The 20,014-nt window shown below is 47.1% G+C and overlaps 1 protein-coding gene across 2 annotated transcripts; it reads right to left on the reverse strand.

Annotated features, from left to right (window-relative positions):
• Positions 1-3,118: 3,118 nt before the first annotated feature.
• Positions 3,119-5,866, reverse strand: LOC308460192 (tigger transposable element-derived protein 1-like). Of its 2 annotated transcripts, XM_080976273.1 has the most exons (3): positions 5,558-5,866; positions 5,015-5,057; positions 3,119-4,891 (listed from the first exon to the last, which is right to left on the reverse strand). In XM_080976273.1, exon 3 carries the CDS (start codon positions 4,872-4,874, stop codon positions 3,171-3,173), a length of 1,704 nt encoding a protein of 567 aa, XP_080832399.1. In that variant the 5' UTR covers positions 4,875-4,891; positions 5,015-5,057; positions 5,558-5,866; the 3' UTR covers positions 3,119-3,170. The 2 variants fall into 2 exon arrangements, with proteins under 2 accessions (XP_080832399.1, XP_080832398.1); XM_080976272.1 differs by having other exon boundaries at positions 3,119-5,057.
• Between the last annotated feature and the right edge of the window lie 14,148 nt (positions 5,867-20,014).

Genomic DNA, 20,014 nt, shown 5'->3' on the forward strand with positions numbered 1-20,014 from the left:
AACCGCTGCCACAATGTCCTTTCTTCTATCAGATCAAAATGAGCAGATAACAGCAAAGGTTGCTAGGTTCATAGCAGGGGCAATCAGAATAAGTGCCACTAACTGACTGCTGATTCAGTACTTTAAATTGTGCTTTTATAGCAAACTTCCTTTTCTGCATATACTGTAATGTTTTACTGTTGCTATGGCCATTGGCTAATGCGAATAAACTTTTATCTTAGCTTATAACATGTGCAACACGAAACCTCTGGCTTTTGCTGTGCTGGCATACCTGTACACAGGTAAGAGTTCTGTCTATTGCTCCACCACTTGTCTCTGGCCCCACGCACTGCTGACACTGGCGCCCCCAGAAGGCTGCCCACAAGAGAGTGCAGTCCTTGAACCGATATAGATCCTCTTGCCTCTGTGTTGGGATATGTGGAAGGTCCTGACCACAAGTCTTTTCCTACATGTCTCCGGCTCGTAGAGTTGTACAGCTGGAAGGCACCCAAAGGATCACCTAGCGTCAGGGCTGGTTCAGATACAGGTCAGCACCCAAGACGCAGAGGCAAGCAGAAAAGTCAGCTCTTTATTCAAGAAAGCAGCATGCAAGGCAGCAATGCCTCCGAATAAGACTGGGTGCTAGGAAACAGATGCCAGGACTGACGATCTGCACCTCCTGCTTCCCCCTATGTTTCCTTCTCCTCAGCCCTCCATGTCTTTGGAGAGAAGTGAGGAGGGGACCTTAGCACAGTAGGAAAGGCCAGCTTCATGGATGTTTCTGCAGTCTCTGGTCCTTCCTCCTCTGCTCCATGTCCTGAGTCTGCACTTGGCTCTTCTTGCTCACTAAAGCCTGTTGTCTCATCAACATGCAACCATTCATGGCCCACTTTACCCTCTGGCCTGTCCTCAGGGTCCCACCAGCACTCCCCAGGCTTTTAGACTTCTTCCTCTGGGACTTCCCAAAGGGGGTTCCCCGGCTGGTGTCTCCCGCCACTCCTCATCATCCTGCCAGTCCCCAACTCCTAGCTGAACCCACAACTAAGAGGCAGCGTGGTGTAGTGGTTAAGAGTGGTGGACTCGTAATCTGGGGAACTGGGTTCGCGTCTCTGCTCCTCCACATGCAGCTACTGGGTGACCTTGGGCTAGTCACACTTCTCTGAAGTCTCTCAGCCTCACTCACCTCACAGAGTGTTTGTTGTGGGGGAGGAAGGGAAAGGAAATTGTTAGCCGCTTTCAGACTCCTTAAGGGGAGTGGAAGGCGGGATATCAAGTCCAAACTCTTCTTCTTCTTCTTCTTCTTCTTCTTCTTCTTCTTCTTCTAATACCAATTAAATAGAGAATGGTGGGTGACCTCGCTTGACCCCAAGCAAAGGCCGCACCCTGTCGCCTTCCGTGAAACATGCTCCCTTCCTGCAAGATTGCTTGACTGATGTTAGTATGGAGTAAGCTGCTTTGGTCCTGAGGTGGTCACCAAAGTTCAGGAGAAGAAGCCTGCTTCTTTTTCATGCTTTTAACGAGTTGCTGAGTCACCAGCCAATGGCGGGAGTTCAAAAGCAGAAAGGAAACTCTGCACTGGGGAACTCTGTGGTGTTTGCCAAGGCTGCCAGATGCAGGGATCGGGAAGAGGGTTCCCTCGGCTTCTAAGCAAGCGTTGAAAGCCAGGGAGCAAGTGCCAAGTCCATGTCCTCCACAATCGAAAATGACTAGAAAGGAACGAGGAGACCATCTGGAGATGTTCTGAAGCATGAAAGAGGAGCCCTGATGGGTCGGAAGGGCAAAGGTCTAGCTAAGTCTTTCCAAACCTAGGGACCTTGAAACCTGGGGACTCCAACTCCCATCAACCCCAGCCAGCGGTCAACGATGGGAGTTGTGGCGTAATACATCTGGAGAGCAAAAGGTTGGAGAAGGCTGGTCCATTTAGTCCACCACCTTGGTTCCAACAGATGTTTCCAGGGTACCCAATATGCTTTCAGGAAGGCTGCTGGGGTGGAGTGGGTTGGAGTAATATAATAATAATTTATTATTTATACCCCGCCCATCTGGCTGGGTTTCCCCAGCCACCCTGGGCGGCTTCCAGCAGAATACTAAAATACGAAGCGCACACACCAGTTTCATTTGTCATCAACCCACTAAGAAATGCTCTGTCAGGGTCATGGCAAAAAAGTAAAATGGGAGCTCAGGGCAACCGCCCAACTTTTTTAGGTCACCAGGGTTCAAACCACATACCTGCAAGAGCCAAATGGCAATATCTTCAACCACAGCAACTTTGATGTTGGGATGTGGACTGTGGCCTTTGAGCATTTTGGCATGTCCTAGATCACTGGACCATAAAGAAGGCTGATCGCCGAAGAATGGATGCTTTTGAATTATGGTGCTGGAGGAGACTCTGGAGAGTCCCATGGACTGCAAGAAGATCCAACCTATCCATTCTGAAGGAAATCAGCCCTGAGTGCTCATTGGAAGGACAGATCCTGAAGCTGAGGCTCCAAGACTTTGGCCACCTCAGGAGAAGTGAAGACTCCCTGGAAAAGACCCTGATGTTGGGAAAGATGGGAGGGCACAAGGAGAAGGGGACAACAGAGGATGAGATGGTGGGACAGTGTTCTCGAAGCTACCAGCATGAGTTTGACCAAACTGCGGGAAGCAGTGGAAGACAGAAGTGCCTGGTGTGCTCTGGTCCGGGGGGTCACAAAGAGTCAGACACAACTAAACGACTAAACAACAAATATCACTAGGAGAAATAATTGGATCTTACTTTATTTATTTATATCCTGCCCTTTCTCCCAAAGGAGCCCAGGGTGGCAAACACCTAAATGACAAAGCCAACAAAACTTCTATTTAAAAATAAAAATAAAAATTCAGTTATTCAAAAGAAATTTACAAACTTGCAAATACAGTGGTGCCTCGCAAGACGAAATTAATTCGTTCCGCGAGTTTTTTCGTCTAGCGAATTTTTCGTCTTGCGAAGCACGGTTTCCCATAGGAATGCATTGAAATTCAATTAATGCGTTCCTATGGTCAAAAAAAGTCCAAACAAAGCCAAATTTGGTACAACAAGAGTTTATTAACTGCTCTTTAAAGTCACACATACTTTAAAGAGCAGATCAAAAATTGAAGGAATAATAAATTAAGTTTCTAAACATGACAGGAAAAACATTTAAAAATCAAAAAAGGGTACATTACATTTTCTAAGACTCTGGGGGACCACTCGAAGAAGGTTCCTCTTCCACTCTTTGCTTCTTGCTGAGGAACCTGTCCATGGTCTGCTGCTTCATCCGCCTTTTCAGCAGCTCCCTGAGAGGCGACATGACCGTCGTATCAAAAATGTTCGCTTGGTCATGTGCCACGTGCTTGTCAGGGTGGTGCCGCTCTGCAAAAGCCTGCACCTCCTTCCACTTCTGGCAAATGTCCCTCAGTTCTTTGGAGGACAGCCGTTCCTCAGTTGCTTCCTCCTCTTCCAGCGAGGCCTGCTCCTGCGCAACCTCTGACTGCAGTTCAACCAGCTCCTGGGTGGTCAGCTCGTGGTCGTGCTCCTCCACCAGCTCGCAGACGTCCTCCTCTGTGACCTCCAGGCCCATGGTCCTCCCCAAGGCAACAATGTCCTGCACCACTGTCGACTCTGGTGCATCAGAGTCACTTGGTGCCACACAGTCCGGCCACAGGCTGCGCCAAGCGCAATTCAAATTCCTCTGGCTGATCCCCTTCCAGGCCGTGGTGATCATCTTCAAGCAGGTGACGATGTCGAAGTGGTCCTTCCAGAATTCCCGCAGGGTGATGGTGGTGCAATCAGTCACCTCGAAGCATCGCCTGAAAAGCTCCTTGGTGTAGAGTTTCTTGAAATTGGCGATGACCTGCTGATCCATCGGCTGGAGCAGTGGCGTGGTGTTAGGCGGCAGGAACATGATGTTGATGAAGCTGAACTCCTCCAACAAGTCCACCTCAAGGCCTTTAGGATGAGCAGGAGCATTGTCCATCAGAAGCAAAGCCTTCAGCGGCAGGTCATTGTCCAGCAGGTACTGTTTGACAGCAGGGCCAAAGGCAAGATTGACCCAGTCCACAAACAGCACACGTGTGACCCAAGCCTTGCTGTTGGATCGCCACATGACACTCAGCCGCTCCTTGTCGACCTTGTGTTTCTTGAAGGCCCGTGGGTTCTCCGAGTGGTACACCAGCAGGGGCTTGATCTTCAGGTCGCCGCTTGCGTTGGCACAGAAGAGCAGGGTCAGACGGTCCTTCATGGGCTTGTGGCCAGGCAACTTGGCCTCCTCCTGTGTGAGGAAAGTCCTTTTGGGCATCCTCTTCCAAAACAGCCCAGTCTCGTCGCAGTTGAAGACCTGCTGTGGAACGTAGCCCTCCGTCTTCACAACCTCCAGGAACTCCAAGGCAAAGTCTTCAGCCGCAGGAACATCAGAACTGGCAGCCTCTCCATGCCTGACCACGCTGTGGATTCCGGATCTTGCCTTGAACCGGTCAAACCAGCCTCTGCTTGCCTTGAAGACTTCTGGCTCGGCCGAGGTTCCTGGCTGTTCCCGGATGAGGTCTGCGTGCAAGGCCTTGGCCTTCTCACAAATGACGGCCTCAGTCACTGTGTCCCCTGCACGCTGCTTCTCTTCTAACCAGATGAGCAGCAACTTCTCGACCTCCTCCAGAACAGCTGGGCGGTTCTTCATGATCCTGGTGACTCCCTTGGCTGCATCAGTCGCAAGGATCTTCTCCCTCATCTTCAGGATGGTCCCGATGGTCGATGGGTTCCTGCCGTACTCCCTGGCGAGGTCCGTCACACGCATTCCACCGTCGTGCTTCCGGATGATCTCCTTCTTCATCTCCAGCGTCACCTTCTCCTTCTTCCTCTCGCCGGCCTCCGCAGCAGCAGCAGTCTTCTTGGGTCCCATGGCAGCACAGCTGTTACCTTTGTAAACTCAGAAAAAGAAAAAAAAAATCAGCAATTCAAACCCACAACCAAGTCCTTGAATTCCAAACACCCAACCCAAAATCCAAAAACCCCAAAAAAAGTTTTAAAAGTTTAACTTACGAAATGGCTGCAAATCACCAAAGTCTTCAAAATCCTCAAATGGCTGCAAAAGAAGTTTTGGGAAAGCTTTAAAAATCACCAAAGTCTTCAAAAAACTCAACTGTTCCCCCAGCCCCTCCCCAACTGTTGTAAACCCCTCCCCAACTGTTGCAAACCCCTCCTCAACTGTTCCCCCATCCACCCAGCACACAGAAATTTAAAACCCAGAAATTTTTTTCAAAAAAAAAACAACATGGCCCAATGGTCACAAAAAATCATAAAAATTCAAAAAAAACCACACAAGCTCCCAGATTCTTGCAAACACCTCCCCAGCTGTTCCCCCATCCACCCAGCACACAGAAATTCAAAAATTCAAAACCAGATTTTTTAAAAAAATAAAAATAAACATGGCCCAATGGTCACAGAAAATCATAAAAATGCAGAAAAAACCCACACAAGCTCCCAGATTCTTGCAAACCCCTCCCCAACACCAAGTCCTTGAATTCTAAACACCCCAACCCAAAATCCAAAAAACCCAAAAAAAGTTTCAAAAGTTTAACTTACCAAACAGCTGCAGAAGAAGTTTTGGAAAAGCTTCAAAAATCCAGCAAACTCTTTAAAAAGCTCAGAAAGGCCACCACACCGCGTGCAATGTGTTGCTCCTCGAGGTCAAGTCGCAACTGCACCTCTTCCAGCAATGCACCCTGGGTTTTAACGGTTTTACGAAAAAGGAAACAAACTTGCAAGACGTTTTCGTCTTGCGAAGCAAGCCCATAGGGACATTCGTCTTGCGAAGCAACTCGAAAACGAAAAAACCTTTCGTCTTGCGAGTTTTTCGTCTTGCGAGGCGTTCGTCTTGCGGGGCACCACTGTAACAAGGAAACAAATCACATACATTCTTAATACACATATATTTGACTTCCTTCCCCCCCCCCCCTTTTGTGGTTTCTTTCAAATTTAAATTTTCATACTGCATTTTCCACAATACTCCATCTTTAAATTATTCTTTAGTTTCTCATAATAATCTGTTTAACTGCTAGTCGTAAGTTAGACCTGCTAATGAACTTATTTGAATACATTGGTTTTTCAAATATTCCACAGATTTTCCCCAACCTTTCATCATTTTTTTCTCTCCTTGGTTTCTTACTACACCACTTTATCTTGCCATTTCAGCATAATCCATCGGTTTTATTAGCTATTCTTCCTTGGTTGGTACTACATCTTCTACCCATCTGTTGGCAACAACCATTCTAGCTGCAGTTGTGTCATACATAAACAAATTTATTCAATCTTTTGGTTTCTCACTGCCTACCATCCCTTCTGGATTTTGACTGGCAAACTGCTAGCCACTGAAGCCCTAAGTAACTCTGGACCAGGTTAAGTTACCTGAAAATCTGTCTTTCCCTCCATTGTCCAGTAAAGGGATTAAGAGCAACCAATGGAACCAGTTGCTTTTGCCACAACCTGGTGATTATTTGCTTGCAGTAATGTGAAGGTAAGATCAGGGCTGTCTTAGGCATATCCGGCGCCGTGGTGCAAATATCCTTCTGGCGCCCCCTGCTTTCCCAGCTGACCTTTTTTTAGGACTGGAGGAGGCGGGCAGCGGCTGGAGGGCGGCTCCTCTGGCAGGGAAGAGGCGGAGGCTGAACAGGGCGCCCCCTGGCTCAGCTGGCCATTCATGCCAGTGGCCAAGGCAGGCAGCACACCGAGCGAGCGGGCCTGCGCCGAGCAAGCGAGGGTGCGTGCGCCACTCCCGCCAAGCGCCAGCTCAGTTTTTTCCCCCTTTTAGCCTTCTGGCGCCCTGCAGAATTTGGCGCCTCGTTGACTCAGCACCTCTGTGATGGCCTGGGAATCTGATTCAGAGGCTGAACCTGAGGAATCCCAGCCTGCACAGGAGTCCCCGCCTCCAGGGCCGGCTGAGCTGGGGCAGGGGCTTGAACCTGAAGGGCTCTCACCTGTGCCGGATCCTCAGAAGCAGACACCAGCTGAATCCGCTCTGGCTCTGGAGGTGATGGAGGACCCATTGCCTGCAGGTGCTCCACTCTCAGCCCTGTCAGGGGAAGGTGAGGTTGCCTCTGGGTCCAGTAACCCTCCAGCCTCTCCTGAGCTGCAGAGGCTCAGGGCAGAGAGGCAAAGGGAACTAAGTTCCCGCAGGAGGAGTGCTCGCCTCCAGGCCAGGAGAGGCAAGTCACCTGTGGACCGGGACCGCCCTATGCCTCGGGGCAGATAAAAGCCAGCCAGCCCCAGTCCCAAGTTGCGGGAGCAACATTGTTGGTTGCTAGTTCCTGCCTGAACCCTGTCGTGCTCTTCCAGAGTTCCTGACCACGGCCAGCTCCTTGCCTTGGTCCCTGCTTCTCCCTTGACAGACAGCCTCCATACCCTCAACCTAGGACCGGACTCAGACCACGCCGCATGGTAAACCACCACCCCACCCCACCCCACCCCAGGACCAGCATAGCCTCGCTCACTCAGCATGCTTGTTCGGTGTTCCCTGGACTCTCTCCTGGCACCCTCCAGAACTTGGCACCCTGGCGCCCTGCGCCACTATCTTCAATGGTTAAGATGGGCCTGGGTGGGATTGTTCACTGGTGACACTGGTATTGAGGAATGCCCTCCCTGCTGAAATACGAGTGGGCCTCATCCGTATTGGCATTCTGCCGGTTCTTGAAGACACACCTGTTGAGGCAACCTGAACTTCAGCTGTTTAAACAGCTCTTTTAATTGTTTTAATTGTCATGCTTTTTCAGCCGGCATGTCTTGTCGTAAATTTTAATTATGGATGTTCTTCCTGTTTTGACAGAACAGTTTTATGGTGTGTTTTAATTGTGTGCGCATGTTATAATTGATTTTATATTGCTTAGAAGCCATTTGGCATATGAGTGCTATATAAATTAGTCAGGATTGATGGCTTCTTTTTATTGTTAACGTTAGCTGATTCTTTTTTTCTTTCTGTTGTGTTTGCAAAATTGTGTGTGTGTGTGTGTGTGTGTGTGTGTGTGTAATTTGCAGTCTGCTGGCATAAAAAAAAAAAGTGATCCCGAGCCAAAAAGTAAAAAGATCCCTACAATTTCTAATGGAGGTCACAGGGGTTCAGTGTCAACACAGTTGTGCTGGTTAATTGAAAACATCTGCAACATGATATGATGGGCACTGGCTTTCTCTATCGCTATCAGTTCAGCTTGGATTCATCCTGCACAAAAATAGGAGAAGACAGCTTTCCTTCCCCCAGGTTGGTGCCCTCCAAATGTTTTGGTTGGGAATTCCCATCATCCCCAGCCTGCACAGCCTGGTGGGAGTTGCCATCAAAAACATCTGGAGGGCACCAAGTTGGCGACAGCTGAGATACTCTCCCTTGAGAGCTTGTGGACTCTCCTTACTTCCTTCCTTGGAAGTTTTTAACCAGAGGTTGGGTGGCCGTCTGTCAGGGATGTTTTAGCTGAGATTCCTGCTTTGCAGGGCGTTGGACTAGACGACTCACGAAGTCCTTTCCATCTCTACAATTTGTGATTCTTTGGGGGAAATCTGCACAAGTTTCATCAATCAAATTTTGACCTCCTGCTAAGAAGCAAGCGCACCGTTGATCTCCTCCTTTGATTTAAAATAGCCCTTTCATTTTGCAAAAATACAGTGACTGCAATAAGCTGCAACGCTAACCATTCTCGGATAATCTTCGGCGAACGATAATCACCTGGCGTTTTGTGTGTGTGTGTGTGTGTGTGTGTGTGTGTTTTCCCTCCGAGGCAAGAGTCAAGGAGAGCGAGAGACAAACCGGGAACATCTTGGTGAGCAAACACGATCGCAGCTGTGTCAGGGAACGCGCTGCCATAAATCAGGCTGTCAAACCCAAAGCACACACGATTCTCTCCCTGACTCTTTCTTCCTTTCTCTTCATGTGTATCATCCTGCGGTTTCGGCCCGGTGACTGTTATGATTTCAAACAAAGTCCTTCATGCTAGAGACACAACCTGGAATGCAGGCAGCCTGTGGGGAGATCATCAAACTCAGAGTAGAGCACCCCACAACGACCAGGGATTTGGGGGGTGAAGAGGGGGAGGCAAGGCGTTTCAGGGGCCTATTGCGCTGGTGTGCAGTGGGGGAGATTCGAGAGCCGACCCTCGCATGGCTCTCAAATTAGGTGGCGGGTGTAAATTGGAGAGCAGAATAAGGAGACAGCTTCTCCCTTAAATCTCCCCACCCACTCAAGTTGTTGCCTGAATCTCTCTCTCTCTCTCTCTCTCTCTCTCTCTCACACACACACACACACACACAGCCCAGCACATCCTGGAGCCAAACGCCAGATTCTTTCCTGCCTCTCATGTAAACAAACGGCCCAGCTGTTTTCTGCTAAGATTCCACTTTTTCAAAACTTGGGCTCTCTTGTATAAACTCCGATGTAATGGTATTTAAAGTGTCATACACAATAAGCGTCTAATCCCAGTCAATAAATCGCAGGTGGGTTGCAGCTGGGCTCGCTTTCGGGACTGGGGCCAATCTCTTTCTGAGGCAGGCGGCCCTCCAGGTGGCTTTCTCGGGCCAAGATGCGTGGCAAACTGGGCCGGGAGGAGGGGAGGGAGTCTTCTGCCAAGGATCAGCAGCAGGGCAAAGGCCAAGTCAAGGTACGCCCTCCCCATAGCCGCCTGAGAAGGCTCTTGAGTGGGAAAATGGTGTTGCATGCGCAAAGGTGCATGCGCAAAGATCCCTGTTCAAAACCTCCCCTCAGTCACAAACACACGAGGGGGCTTTAGGGGAGTCACTGGTTGGGGGACTCTTGGCCGTGGGGTGAATGTGGTCCCCCAGGCCCTCCCCGCTTGGCCCACAGTGTGGCTTGACCCAAGTCACGACCACCTGGTCGCCACCTGACATTGTATGATCTCAGGCACAGGGCAAATGGGAAAAGGAAGGTGTGAGAGTAGATTTGAAAGTGCATGCTGGCTGCAGGTAGAATCATAGAACCTGTCACGGTCCGGTTCACGGGTGATCAACTTCCTGGCTGAGAATGTTGGGACCAGGGGCAAGATGGCGGGTGGGAGCAGGAACGGGAGTCCAGAAGCCAGGAGTCGGGAAGCCAAGGGTCCGCGGAGCGCAACCCGAAAGTTCTCTTTTTTTATTTTTATAATATTTTTTATTAATTTTCAGCAAAAGAAAAATGAACAAACATTTCCACTTTACAAATTTTCTCCCTTTTTGGACTTCCATCAGCCATTCTGACAATCATCCGAATTAAACTTTTTTAGTTACACATTTCCTACATTTCGTATTGCCTTTTGACAAGCCTATCCACACCTGTTTTCCTTTTTTTTTTTTTAATTAATATTTATTAAAGTTTCACAGAAAAGGAATCACATTAATAAAAAAGGAAAATTTAAAAATAAAAAGAAAAATACACAATACAAAATACAAAAAGGAAAAAGAAAAAACAATTAAAAACAATTCCGTCTTTTCATAACTTCTTTTACATTTACTTGTTTCCCGGACCTCCTCATACCTCCCTCTTTTGTATTCCAATTCAGTTTGTTAGTCCAGCAATTTCTTTCCCTCCTTTTTAGTCCCAATCCTTAATCCTAATATATTATATCATTAAGTTTTTACCTATTAAAAACCAATTTTTCCATTCTTTTAACCTTTTTAATCCTAATCCTTAATCTTGATATATTTATAACTTTAAAACCTGTACAGCTAGAAGCCACTTAGCTTCAATCCAACATCACTCTAACATTCATTAATTTTGCAATATTTCTGTAAATAATCTTTAAATTTCTTCCAATCTTCTTCCACCAACTCTTCTCCCTGGTCACACACCTGTTTTCCTTTCTTACAATATTTCTTTAAGTTTTCACTAAGCTTCTTTAAATGCCGCAAACGTTATTTCATTATCACTTAAACCTCCCCAATACTCAACAAATTTTCCCCAGTCCTCGATAAACTTTTGATCTCGTTGGTATCTGTCAGGGAACTGACATCGGAGCTAGAGGCGGAGGGTGTTACCATAAAGCACCAATGCTGCAGCAAGCAAAGGCTCCAGCTGCTTGTGGCTGGAAAGCCAGACAGGATGTTTGTGACTGTTGCCATGGGAACAAAGGGGCAGTCCATTCTGTACTGAGCACCGGATGTTAGCTCAGTGTGTGTGTGTCATATGACCCGTACTGGATGTACTTGGGAGGAGTTTCTCCTTGCTGTTGTTGAGTGCAGACATGATTCTCTGTACTGATGTAAGAGGCAGAAATAAATGATGTAAATAGTTTTCTGTCTGCTTCTTTCCCCTCCCTGGGGACACCAAAGGGGAGAGAGGAAGAACGGTGTGTTCCTCTCATACATCTGAGAAGAATCGCCGGACCTCGCCTGCTTATCAGCAGAGGTTGGGAGACGCGGGGAGGTCGACAGGAATATCTGCCGGTGCCTACGCTTGTGGCACATTCCTCTGACCCAGGCAGAATTCCAACAGTGGTAGCAGAGGATGGTTTCGATTCATCGGACATCTGCATGAGAGGCTGGTGGATTGTCCTCCTCTGCTCCAAGGAGGAAGAGAAGCATCTGAAAGTAGCCAGAGGCTCCACAGACAGCTGATGGAAAGAAGAGGTGTTTTCCAGAGCAACAAAGTTCAAGGTATGCTGCATTTCGGGCTAAAAGTGTGAACGCAGGAAGATTAATTCCCTGGTTCACGGAGCTGCGTTTCAAAGAAAACAAAAGCTCCGGAGGAAGAGGCCTGCAGCTTGGAAGCTCAGCCTGCATTCCACAAATTTTTGTGGTAGATAAGATGTCTTATTGAAATGCATTGTTGCTAGGTAACGGTCCTGGACAGTTACTGGCAAAGGGGCTGGACTCTGAGAGTGAGCCTGGGAAAGCGAAACAAAATCAGAGAATGTTTCGGCTACAAGGTTTACGAGCTCTTGGAAGGGACTTTTCAATAGCAGCCTGAATTTAGCTGCCAGGTGCAAAAAGCACAAACAACTTGCAGTTTTGCTGCGTGAGAAAGAAAAAAACAACTGTTGGATTTTGCAGCTTGTTTGGAGGTGAAAGAGGCTTGGCTTCAAGATGGATGCCAAGAAAGGGGGAGGTTTGCCTTGCCCACTTCCCTTAACCAGTGACAATTATTCATCTTGGTCTGTAAAGATGAAGGCCCTGCTGCAGAATCAGAGGCTTTTTGATGTAATTGAAAACCCCATCCCTGCAGCACCAACCAGAGGTTGGGAGTCACAGAATGTAAGGGCCAGGACTGCTATAATTCTGTGTGTCTCAGATGATCAGTTGGTGCATGTTCAGCATTTAGAAAATGCGAAAGAGGTTTGGGACACGCTGCGTACAACGCATCAGAGAGATGCTGGTTCTTCAGCGTTGCTGTATTTTGAGAAATTGACCAATCTGAGACTTGCGCCTGATGGAGATGTTCAAGCGCACCTGACAGAAATGAAGTTTCTGCGTCAACAGATGGTGGAACGCAATTTCCGTCTTCAGGAGGAAGTGTTTTGCTTCATGATGATAAACAGCCTTAGCCGCACCTACAAGGTTGTTGCCAGTCAGCTTAGTTCCCTACCGGCCGCGCAGCTGACCGCGGAGAGAGTTTGTGCTGTGGTCCTGAATGAACACGACAGACTTGCTGCACTGGAAGAAAAAGACAGGGGGAGGGAAGAACAGAGTTCTAATTCCCCCACTGCTGATGCTACTGGGGAGCATGGTGTAGCATTGAGTGCTGTCCGATGCTACAATTGTGGACAGACTGGGCATCTACAGCGAAACTGTAAGAAGCCGCGCCAGTCAAGAGGAGCAAAGAGCAGCTCTACGAAGCCTCAGGCGTCAGGCAAAAGCCGTACCAAGTGCCAGGTGAAACCTGCAAAGGCTATGATGGCGAAAGGAACCACGCCAGATGTTGGGAACTCGTTCATAATCGACACGGGCTGTACAAAACATTTGTGCCCGCACAGAGGACTGTTTTCGACGTTGAAGAAGCAAAGCTTCACTGTGAAACAGGCCAACGGTCAGGAGTTGGAAGCGACTGGAATTGGGACTGTGTATCTTGAGAGTCTGAACTTGACTATAAGCAATGTTTACCTGGTTCCAGAACTGAGATTTAATCTGCTGAGCGTGTCGCAGATTGCAAAGAAAGGACTGAAACTGTCCTATGATGCTAGAAGCTGCAAGATCTACGAAGATGGAGAACTGTTTCTTACTGCCAAAGAGAAAGATGGACTGTATTTGTTGACTTTTGATCAAAGTGATTACATGAAATGTAATTCTTCTGATGTTTCTAACGAAATCTCTCTCGCAGGTGTGACCAGTGTGAGCACCAGGAAGGTGACCAAGACCAAGAAGGTCGACAGAGCATTTCAGCGGGTGTATGCTGATGTGATTGGTCCTCTAGAACCATCTAGAGGCGGTGCACGATATTACCTTTTGTGTGTGGATTGTTTCACTAATTATTCTTGGGTTTATATGATGGAGAAACCGCAAGAAACTTTAGAAAAGTTTCAGGAGTTTTGTGACAAGGTTAAAAGTATGCATGATGCTAACATTGATTGTCTTTTCACAGATGAGAAGCAAATTTTTCTGTTACAGAAGTTTCAGAAGTTCCTGGATGGAAAAGGGATAGACCACAAAGTGGCAGTTTCACAAGAAGCGTGGAACAGGGGGGTCTGTGTAAAAGTGAACAAAGAATTGCAAAAGGGGATGAATGCGCAATTGCTGAGTTCACATTTGCCACATGAATATTGGGCCGAATCACTAGCGTCCTATCTTCATGTGTGGCTGAGAAAAGTCTCAACAGAGTTGGGATGTTCTCCTTTTGAGAAGCTGTTCAATAGAAAACCTTCTGTTGCCTATTTTAAGGTTTTCGGGTCTCATGTGAGAACAGAAGCTCCAGGTGGAGTAAAGAATGCCAGAGGCATTTTTGTGGGTTATGAAAAGGGTCTCTACAGAGTAATTTTGTCTGAATCTGGTCAGGTGATTCTCACAAAGTTTCTAGAGAGTGCTCCAAAGCAAGAGCGGGTAGTACAGACATTTCCCACAGGTAACAATTCTGATGATGATGATGATGAGTTTGATCTTATTGAGTTCAGTAGTACTGATGATGACAGCGATAGCTCAGACAGCTCAGTTGTCACAGTCATTGAGAGGAAATCTCACATAATGACTAGACCCTCAGAAGAGGAGGATGAACCATTGATTAAGCTTAGTACTGGTTCTCCAGAGAGTTCAGAGGCTGAACCAGAAAGCAGAGAAGAGCAGCAACTTTTACGTAGGTCTGAGAGAGCAACGAAGGGTGTACCACCCAAGAGGTATTCAAAGGAGTTTGCTAACCTTGCATATGTTGCTATTGTAAACGACCAAGGACAGATTGAAGCTGTGTCTGAGTCAGAGACAAAGGCGCAACAGAGAGTTGTTAACCGAGGTAATGCGAAGTCACACAACCAGAGAGGTACATTGGTTAAACCAGTGGCGGGTAGTTCCAAGGGTGGAACTGAAACAACAGGGGAATGTTATAAATATAACAACTGTTTGTTTTCTTCTCTGGATGACGCTTTGCTCGCAGCACACATTGATACTTTAGGGGGAGTATGTTACCATAAAGCACCAATGCTGCAGCAAGCAAAGGCTCCAGCTGCTTGTGGCTGGAAAGCCAGACAGGATGTTTGTGACTGTTGCCATGGGAACAAAGGGGCAGTCCATTCTGTACTGAGCACCGGATGTTAGCTCAGTGTGTGTGTGTCATATGACCCGTACTGGATGTACTTGGGAGGAGTTTCTCCTTGCTGTTGTTGAGTGCAGACATGATTCTCTGTACTGATGTAAGAGGCAGAAATAAATGATGTAAATAGTTTTCTGTCTGCTTCTTTCCCCTCCCTGGGGACACCAAAGGGGAGAGAGGAAGAACGGTGTGTTCCTCTCATACATCTGAGAAGAATCGCCGGACCTCGCCTGCTTATCAGCAGAGGTTGGGAGACGCGGGGAGGTCGACAGGAATATCTGCCGGTGCCTACGCTTGTGGCACATTCCTCTGACCCAGGCAGAATTCCAACAGAGGGAAGGCTCTCAAATGATGCTGGAGAAGGGCCCAGCAGGGAGAGAGGCAGCTCAGCAGATGGGGAAGCAATTCAGCGCAACACCAGGAATAAGGAGGGGCAGATGGGGGAATCGGCGAGAGGGCTCCCAGACTCTTCACCGGACACCAGCGGGGAGAGCACGGGTCCTCCGTACCCACGCCCTCCCTGAGCAGAAGACTTCCGCGCAGAGAGAGTAGGAGGAGACTGGGTGTCAAACAACTTTTATGTTGGAAAAGGTTTAAGAAACGCCCACTGACGGATTCTGCTAGCGACTGAGGCAGGCACGAAGTGAAGGGCTGTCCAGACTGAAAGGTTTAACAAGGCAACAAAGCCAGGAGAGGCGGCAACTTACGCACGAGCAACCCATACTCTTTACAGTATCTGATCTTCCCTGTCATTTTATCAAGTTCTGCATAGTCCGTCAGCTTCATTCTCCACTCCTCCAAAGTAGGTACTTGTTCCTGTTTCCATCTCTGGGCCAATAATATTCTCACCGCTGTTATTGCATACTGGAAAAGTTTACAGTCCTTTCTGTTTATTTCATTTCCTATAATTCCTAAAAGGAAGGCCTCTGGTTTTTTAGGAAATGTATATTTCAACATTTTTTTCAATTCTTTATATATCAATTCCCAGAAGCTCTTCACTTTCTTACATTCCCACCACTTATGGTAAAAAGTACCATCCTTTTCTTTACATTTCCAACATTTCTTACATGTTTTATACATTTTTGCAAGTTTTACCGGTGTAATGTACCATCTATAAATCATTTTCATAACATTTTCCTTTAACGCAATACATGCGGTGAATTTAATATTTTCACTCCATAGTTTAATCCAATCTTTAAATTGTATATTGTACCCAAAATCTCTGGCCCATTGTACCATAACAGATTTAACTTCTTCATCTTTTGCATGCCATTCCAGCAGTATCTTATACATTTTAGATAAGATCTTACAATCATTATTTATTACTTCTATTTGAAATTTTGAATCTTTCTCTGTGAATCCATTTTCTTTAAAATCCTTTTTAAACATTTCATTTATTTGAAAATAATGCAACCAATCATATACATACTCCTTCACTTCTTCATAGGGTTTCATTTTCCATTTCCCCCCTTCCTTTATAATCAAATTTCGGTATGTAATCCAGTTCCTTCTCATATTGATTTTTTTCACACTCCTAATCTCTAATGGAGATAACCAGTGTGGGGTTTTTGGCTCAAGTAGGTTTTTATACCTATCCCATATTTCAATCAACGATCTTCGGAAAATGTGGTTCTCAAAGCCTTTATGGATTTTCTTTTTTTCAAGCCATAAATAAGCGTGCCAGCCAAATCTATTATCAAATCCTTCTAAATCGAGCAACTCTGTATTCTCTAATTTTACCCATTCCTTTAACCAACAGAGACATGAAGCTTCATAATACAATTTCAAGTCTGGCAGGGCGAAGCCTCCTCTTTCTTTAGCATCTGTTAATAACTTGAATTGAATTCTTGGCTTCTTTCCCTGCCATATATACCTTGAAATTGCTCTTTGCCATTCTTTAAAAGTCACAGTCCCCTTGATTATTGGAATTGTCTGGAACAAAAATAACAATCTTGGCAGCACGGACATCTTTATAGATGAAATCCTTCCCCACAGAGATAACTTCATTCATCCCCACACCTCCAGATCTTTCTTTATTCCATTCCACACTGGTAAATAATTTTTCTGATACAAATCAATATTCTTTTGGGTTACCCAAATACCCAAATATTTCACCTTCTTTACCACTTCTATATCCGTTTGTTGTTGCACTATTTCTATCATTTCCTGATCCATGTTCTTAGCAATTATTTTAGTCTTTTTCTTATTCAATGTAAATCCTGCCACTTGACCAAATCTTTCCACCTCTGTAAGTATATTTTTAACACTCTCCAAAGGTTCTTCCACTGTTAGAACCAGATCATCGGCAAAGGCTTTAACCTTATATTCATTTCGGCCTACTGCCAGCCCTTTTATTGCCTCAACCCGAAAGTTCTCAACCTGAAGGGTATTTATCCCGAGGTATGACTATAATATGTTCCAGGGAACCAAAGCAGATGATCGGATTGCTTTAGAGTGTTCAAGATAGACTTGGGACTAGGATAACAAAACCTGAGGGCATTTCCAACATAGGTGGAAGACGGTCCTTTGGAGAACAGATCCCCACCAGCAGTCCTGTATTAATTGCAAGGCAGTGTGAGACATCTGCACACGTGAATCGTTGGCATCTGTCTCAAGGGACAATGGAGGGGTGAAGACTAAGCACTGCATTACCAGCACCAAAGTGACCACTCCAGGGTGCAATCCGGGCAGTGTGTATAGAGGTTCTGGGCTGCTCAGAGGACAAGACCCCCCTATCGGCCTCGCTAAGGTGGTCCAAGGGAAAGCAGAGCAAGACCTTTGGCACCAGCTTGGCTGCAGGAATTGCCAAAAGGAGACGTACAAGGTTTCGTGAGGACTCTACTCTGGGTTTGTTTAGGGTTTACTCCTTAGCCTTGTCTTCTCCCAAAGATATCCCATAAGGCAGCCGAGGTTTAGGACCATTGTTTTCCTTCTCTTATATGGGCTACTTTCACAGATTGATGAACCCCACCTGCCCCTCACTTCCCTCTGCTGCTTGTGCAGAAATTGCAGGGGAAGTCCCTAACTCACAATGCTGTCCAGGGTTGTAAAGACTGCGGAGAGAATAATTGGGTGTACTCTTCCCACCTTGGATCAAATCTATGCTTCCAGGTGCCATAAGAAAGCTGCAGAGATAGCGCAGGATAGTGCGCACCCCGGAAATGATCTCTTTCAGCTTCTGCCTTCTGGAAGAAGGTGCAGGGTTATAAAGACTAGGACTAGCCGCCTGAGAAACAGTTTCTATCCAAATGCAATTTTGGTTGTAAATGCAGTGTAAGGAGTCTCTATGGGAGTATATTGTATTTTTAAAATGGGGTATCAGAGTTTTTAGGGGGCTAACCAGGTTGGGATAGCTGGGATAGCAGGCTTGTTGGTTTTGAATGTCTTATGTAGATTTGATTTTTTTTTTTTCAATTTCATTGTTCCGTATGGGACAATGACAATAAAGATTATCGTATCGTTTGACACCCATCACCTGGTTAGCTCGCAAGTTGAAGCCGTTCCTGGGGTGTGGCCACTGTCGCATGCTAACAGCTTTTAGGAGGCACAGGTGAGAGCTGAGTGAAGGGTTCAGGGGACCAAAGATGGACAAATAATGACAACAATTTATCACATGTCCTGCCCATCTGACTGGGTTGCCCCAGTCACACTACAAACCACCCCAGAAGAAGTTTGACATGTCCCCTATTACAGGTATTATCCCTCCCTGAACACCTTATACATCCCACAAAATAATAATAATAATAATAATAATAATAATAGATGCAGAGGACACTGCAGAAAGGGCCCCTTCTTTCATCAAGGGAGGAGAGGTGTTTGCAACCTCCCTCCCTCTTATCTTTTGTCTCCTCCAGATATGCCTCTCCAGGAAGTTTTCTCACTTTTGAGATTCCAGATGTCTAACTGATCTTGAAACTCCAGCTCTGATAATTTAAGCACCTTCCCTAGCCGGGAGACACTGAGTTTGGACCTCAGCTCAGGAAGCCGTGTCACGGTTGGAGGGACATCTGCGAGGCATTTTGAAAAGTTACATTTGAAAGCCGTTCCTCCCGGGGTCAGTGCAAGGTGCACTGTGTGGAGACTTGGCTGAGATGGGAAGCAGGTGGGGTCCCGGCTGTCAGCAGGCTGCTCTCTTCATCCCCGTCCACATTGGCCGTGCCGACAAATGTGTCTGGCAACTTCTCCAGGGATTTTGCTTGACCCGCATTTCCGATTGATCTGTGGGCGAGGAAGGCTCTTTTCATCTCACCCATGAACTCAGAGGCCTTTGTGAAGCCACATCTCTCTTGGCCTCATTCTTCCCAGTTTTAATATGGGGGTCATTTGTCTTCATCCAATGAGGAGGCATCTGTAGCCCAAGGGCCACAAGACCTTCTGGGGGCCACCAGCCCATATCCATCAACTGCCTTGGAAAACCAGGACATCCCGTTTTTTCCCACGAGAGCGCGGCAGCCAAAATGCTCTCATGCAATTTCAGGCCAACATCTTGCCCCCCAAAACAAGCATATATATTTTTCAGGTCCATGATCTCCAGGTGTCCCAGAATGGTTTTTTTGGGCTCCATGCTCCACCAAGTGCTTTTTCAGGTCTGTGGTCTTGCAAGGTGCCGCCAAATGCGCATGAGAAATTTTTAATAAAAAATCAACATGTCAAGAATTAGCCTGTGCTGAACGACAGCTTTTTCTTGCGTGGCGATTCCCGCCTCCCACCAGTTGGAATAAATGAAGACACAGGACACTGTAATTTTAGGTTAATGGGCGAAAAATGGCCACAACTTTATTGGTTACAGGTAAGAGCGGTATTGGCTTTAGGCATTGGTCCTATCAGACTATCCGGCATGAGAACCGGAAAGGGTTAACACCAGCAGGGGGAGCCCCTGAGATGCACATCCCTAGGCGCTCCCCGAGGGGTCACCGCTCGGGAGCTCGCTTTAGGCCCTAGCCTCCATAGGTTTCAGACGAGGCAACGCCCCCCGGAATCCTTTACTACCCTTAAATATTTGGGGGAGGTGATGGCGCTCCTCCCCCCCCAACTCATCTGCATGACGGGCTGCACCGACCTTAAGTGGCCCAGGCCATGCCCCCGGGGCCAGCTGATTGGCTGGCCCTGGGGCTGACGCGGCCCGAGGATTCCTCAGGTCCTGCGGGGCTGAAGCCAGCCCAGCGCAGATGTTAGGGGCATGAGCCCGCAACTCCACCCCCTCCTTATGTCGGGAGTGGCTTTGTGTGTCAGTTCATACTGAGCTGATAATGGTTCTGAAAAGAATGGTAGAGTGGAAGCTCGGGTTGCAAACGTGATCTGTGCGGGATGCACGTTTACAACCCGCAGCGGCGCGTCTGCGC

This window comes from Podarcis pityusensis (assembly GCF_964106645.2).
Source record: "Podarcis pityusensis genome assembly, chromosome: 1".
Lineage (NCBI taxonomy): Eukaryota > Metazoa > Chordata > Lepidosauria > Squamata > Lacertidae > Podarcis > Podarcis pityusensis.

Excerpts from the sequence above, each read along its gene's own strand:
- LOC308460192 (XM_080976273.1), bottom strand. The coding sequence starts at position 4,874 with ATGGGACCCAAGAAGACTGCTGCTGCTGCGGAGGCCGGCGAGAGGAAG.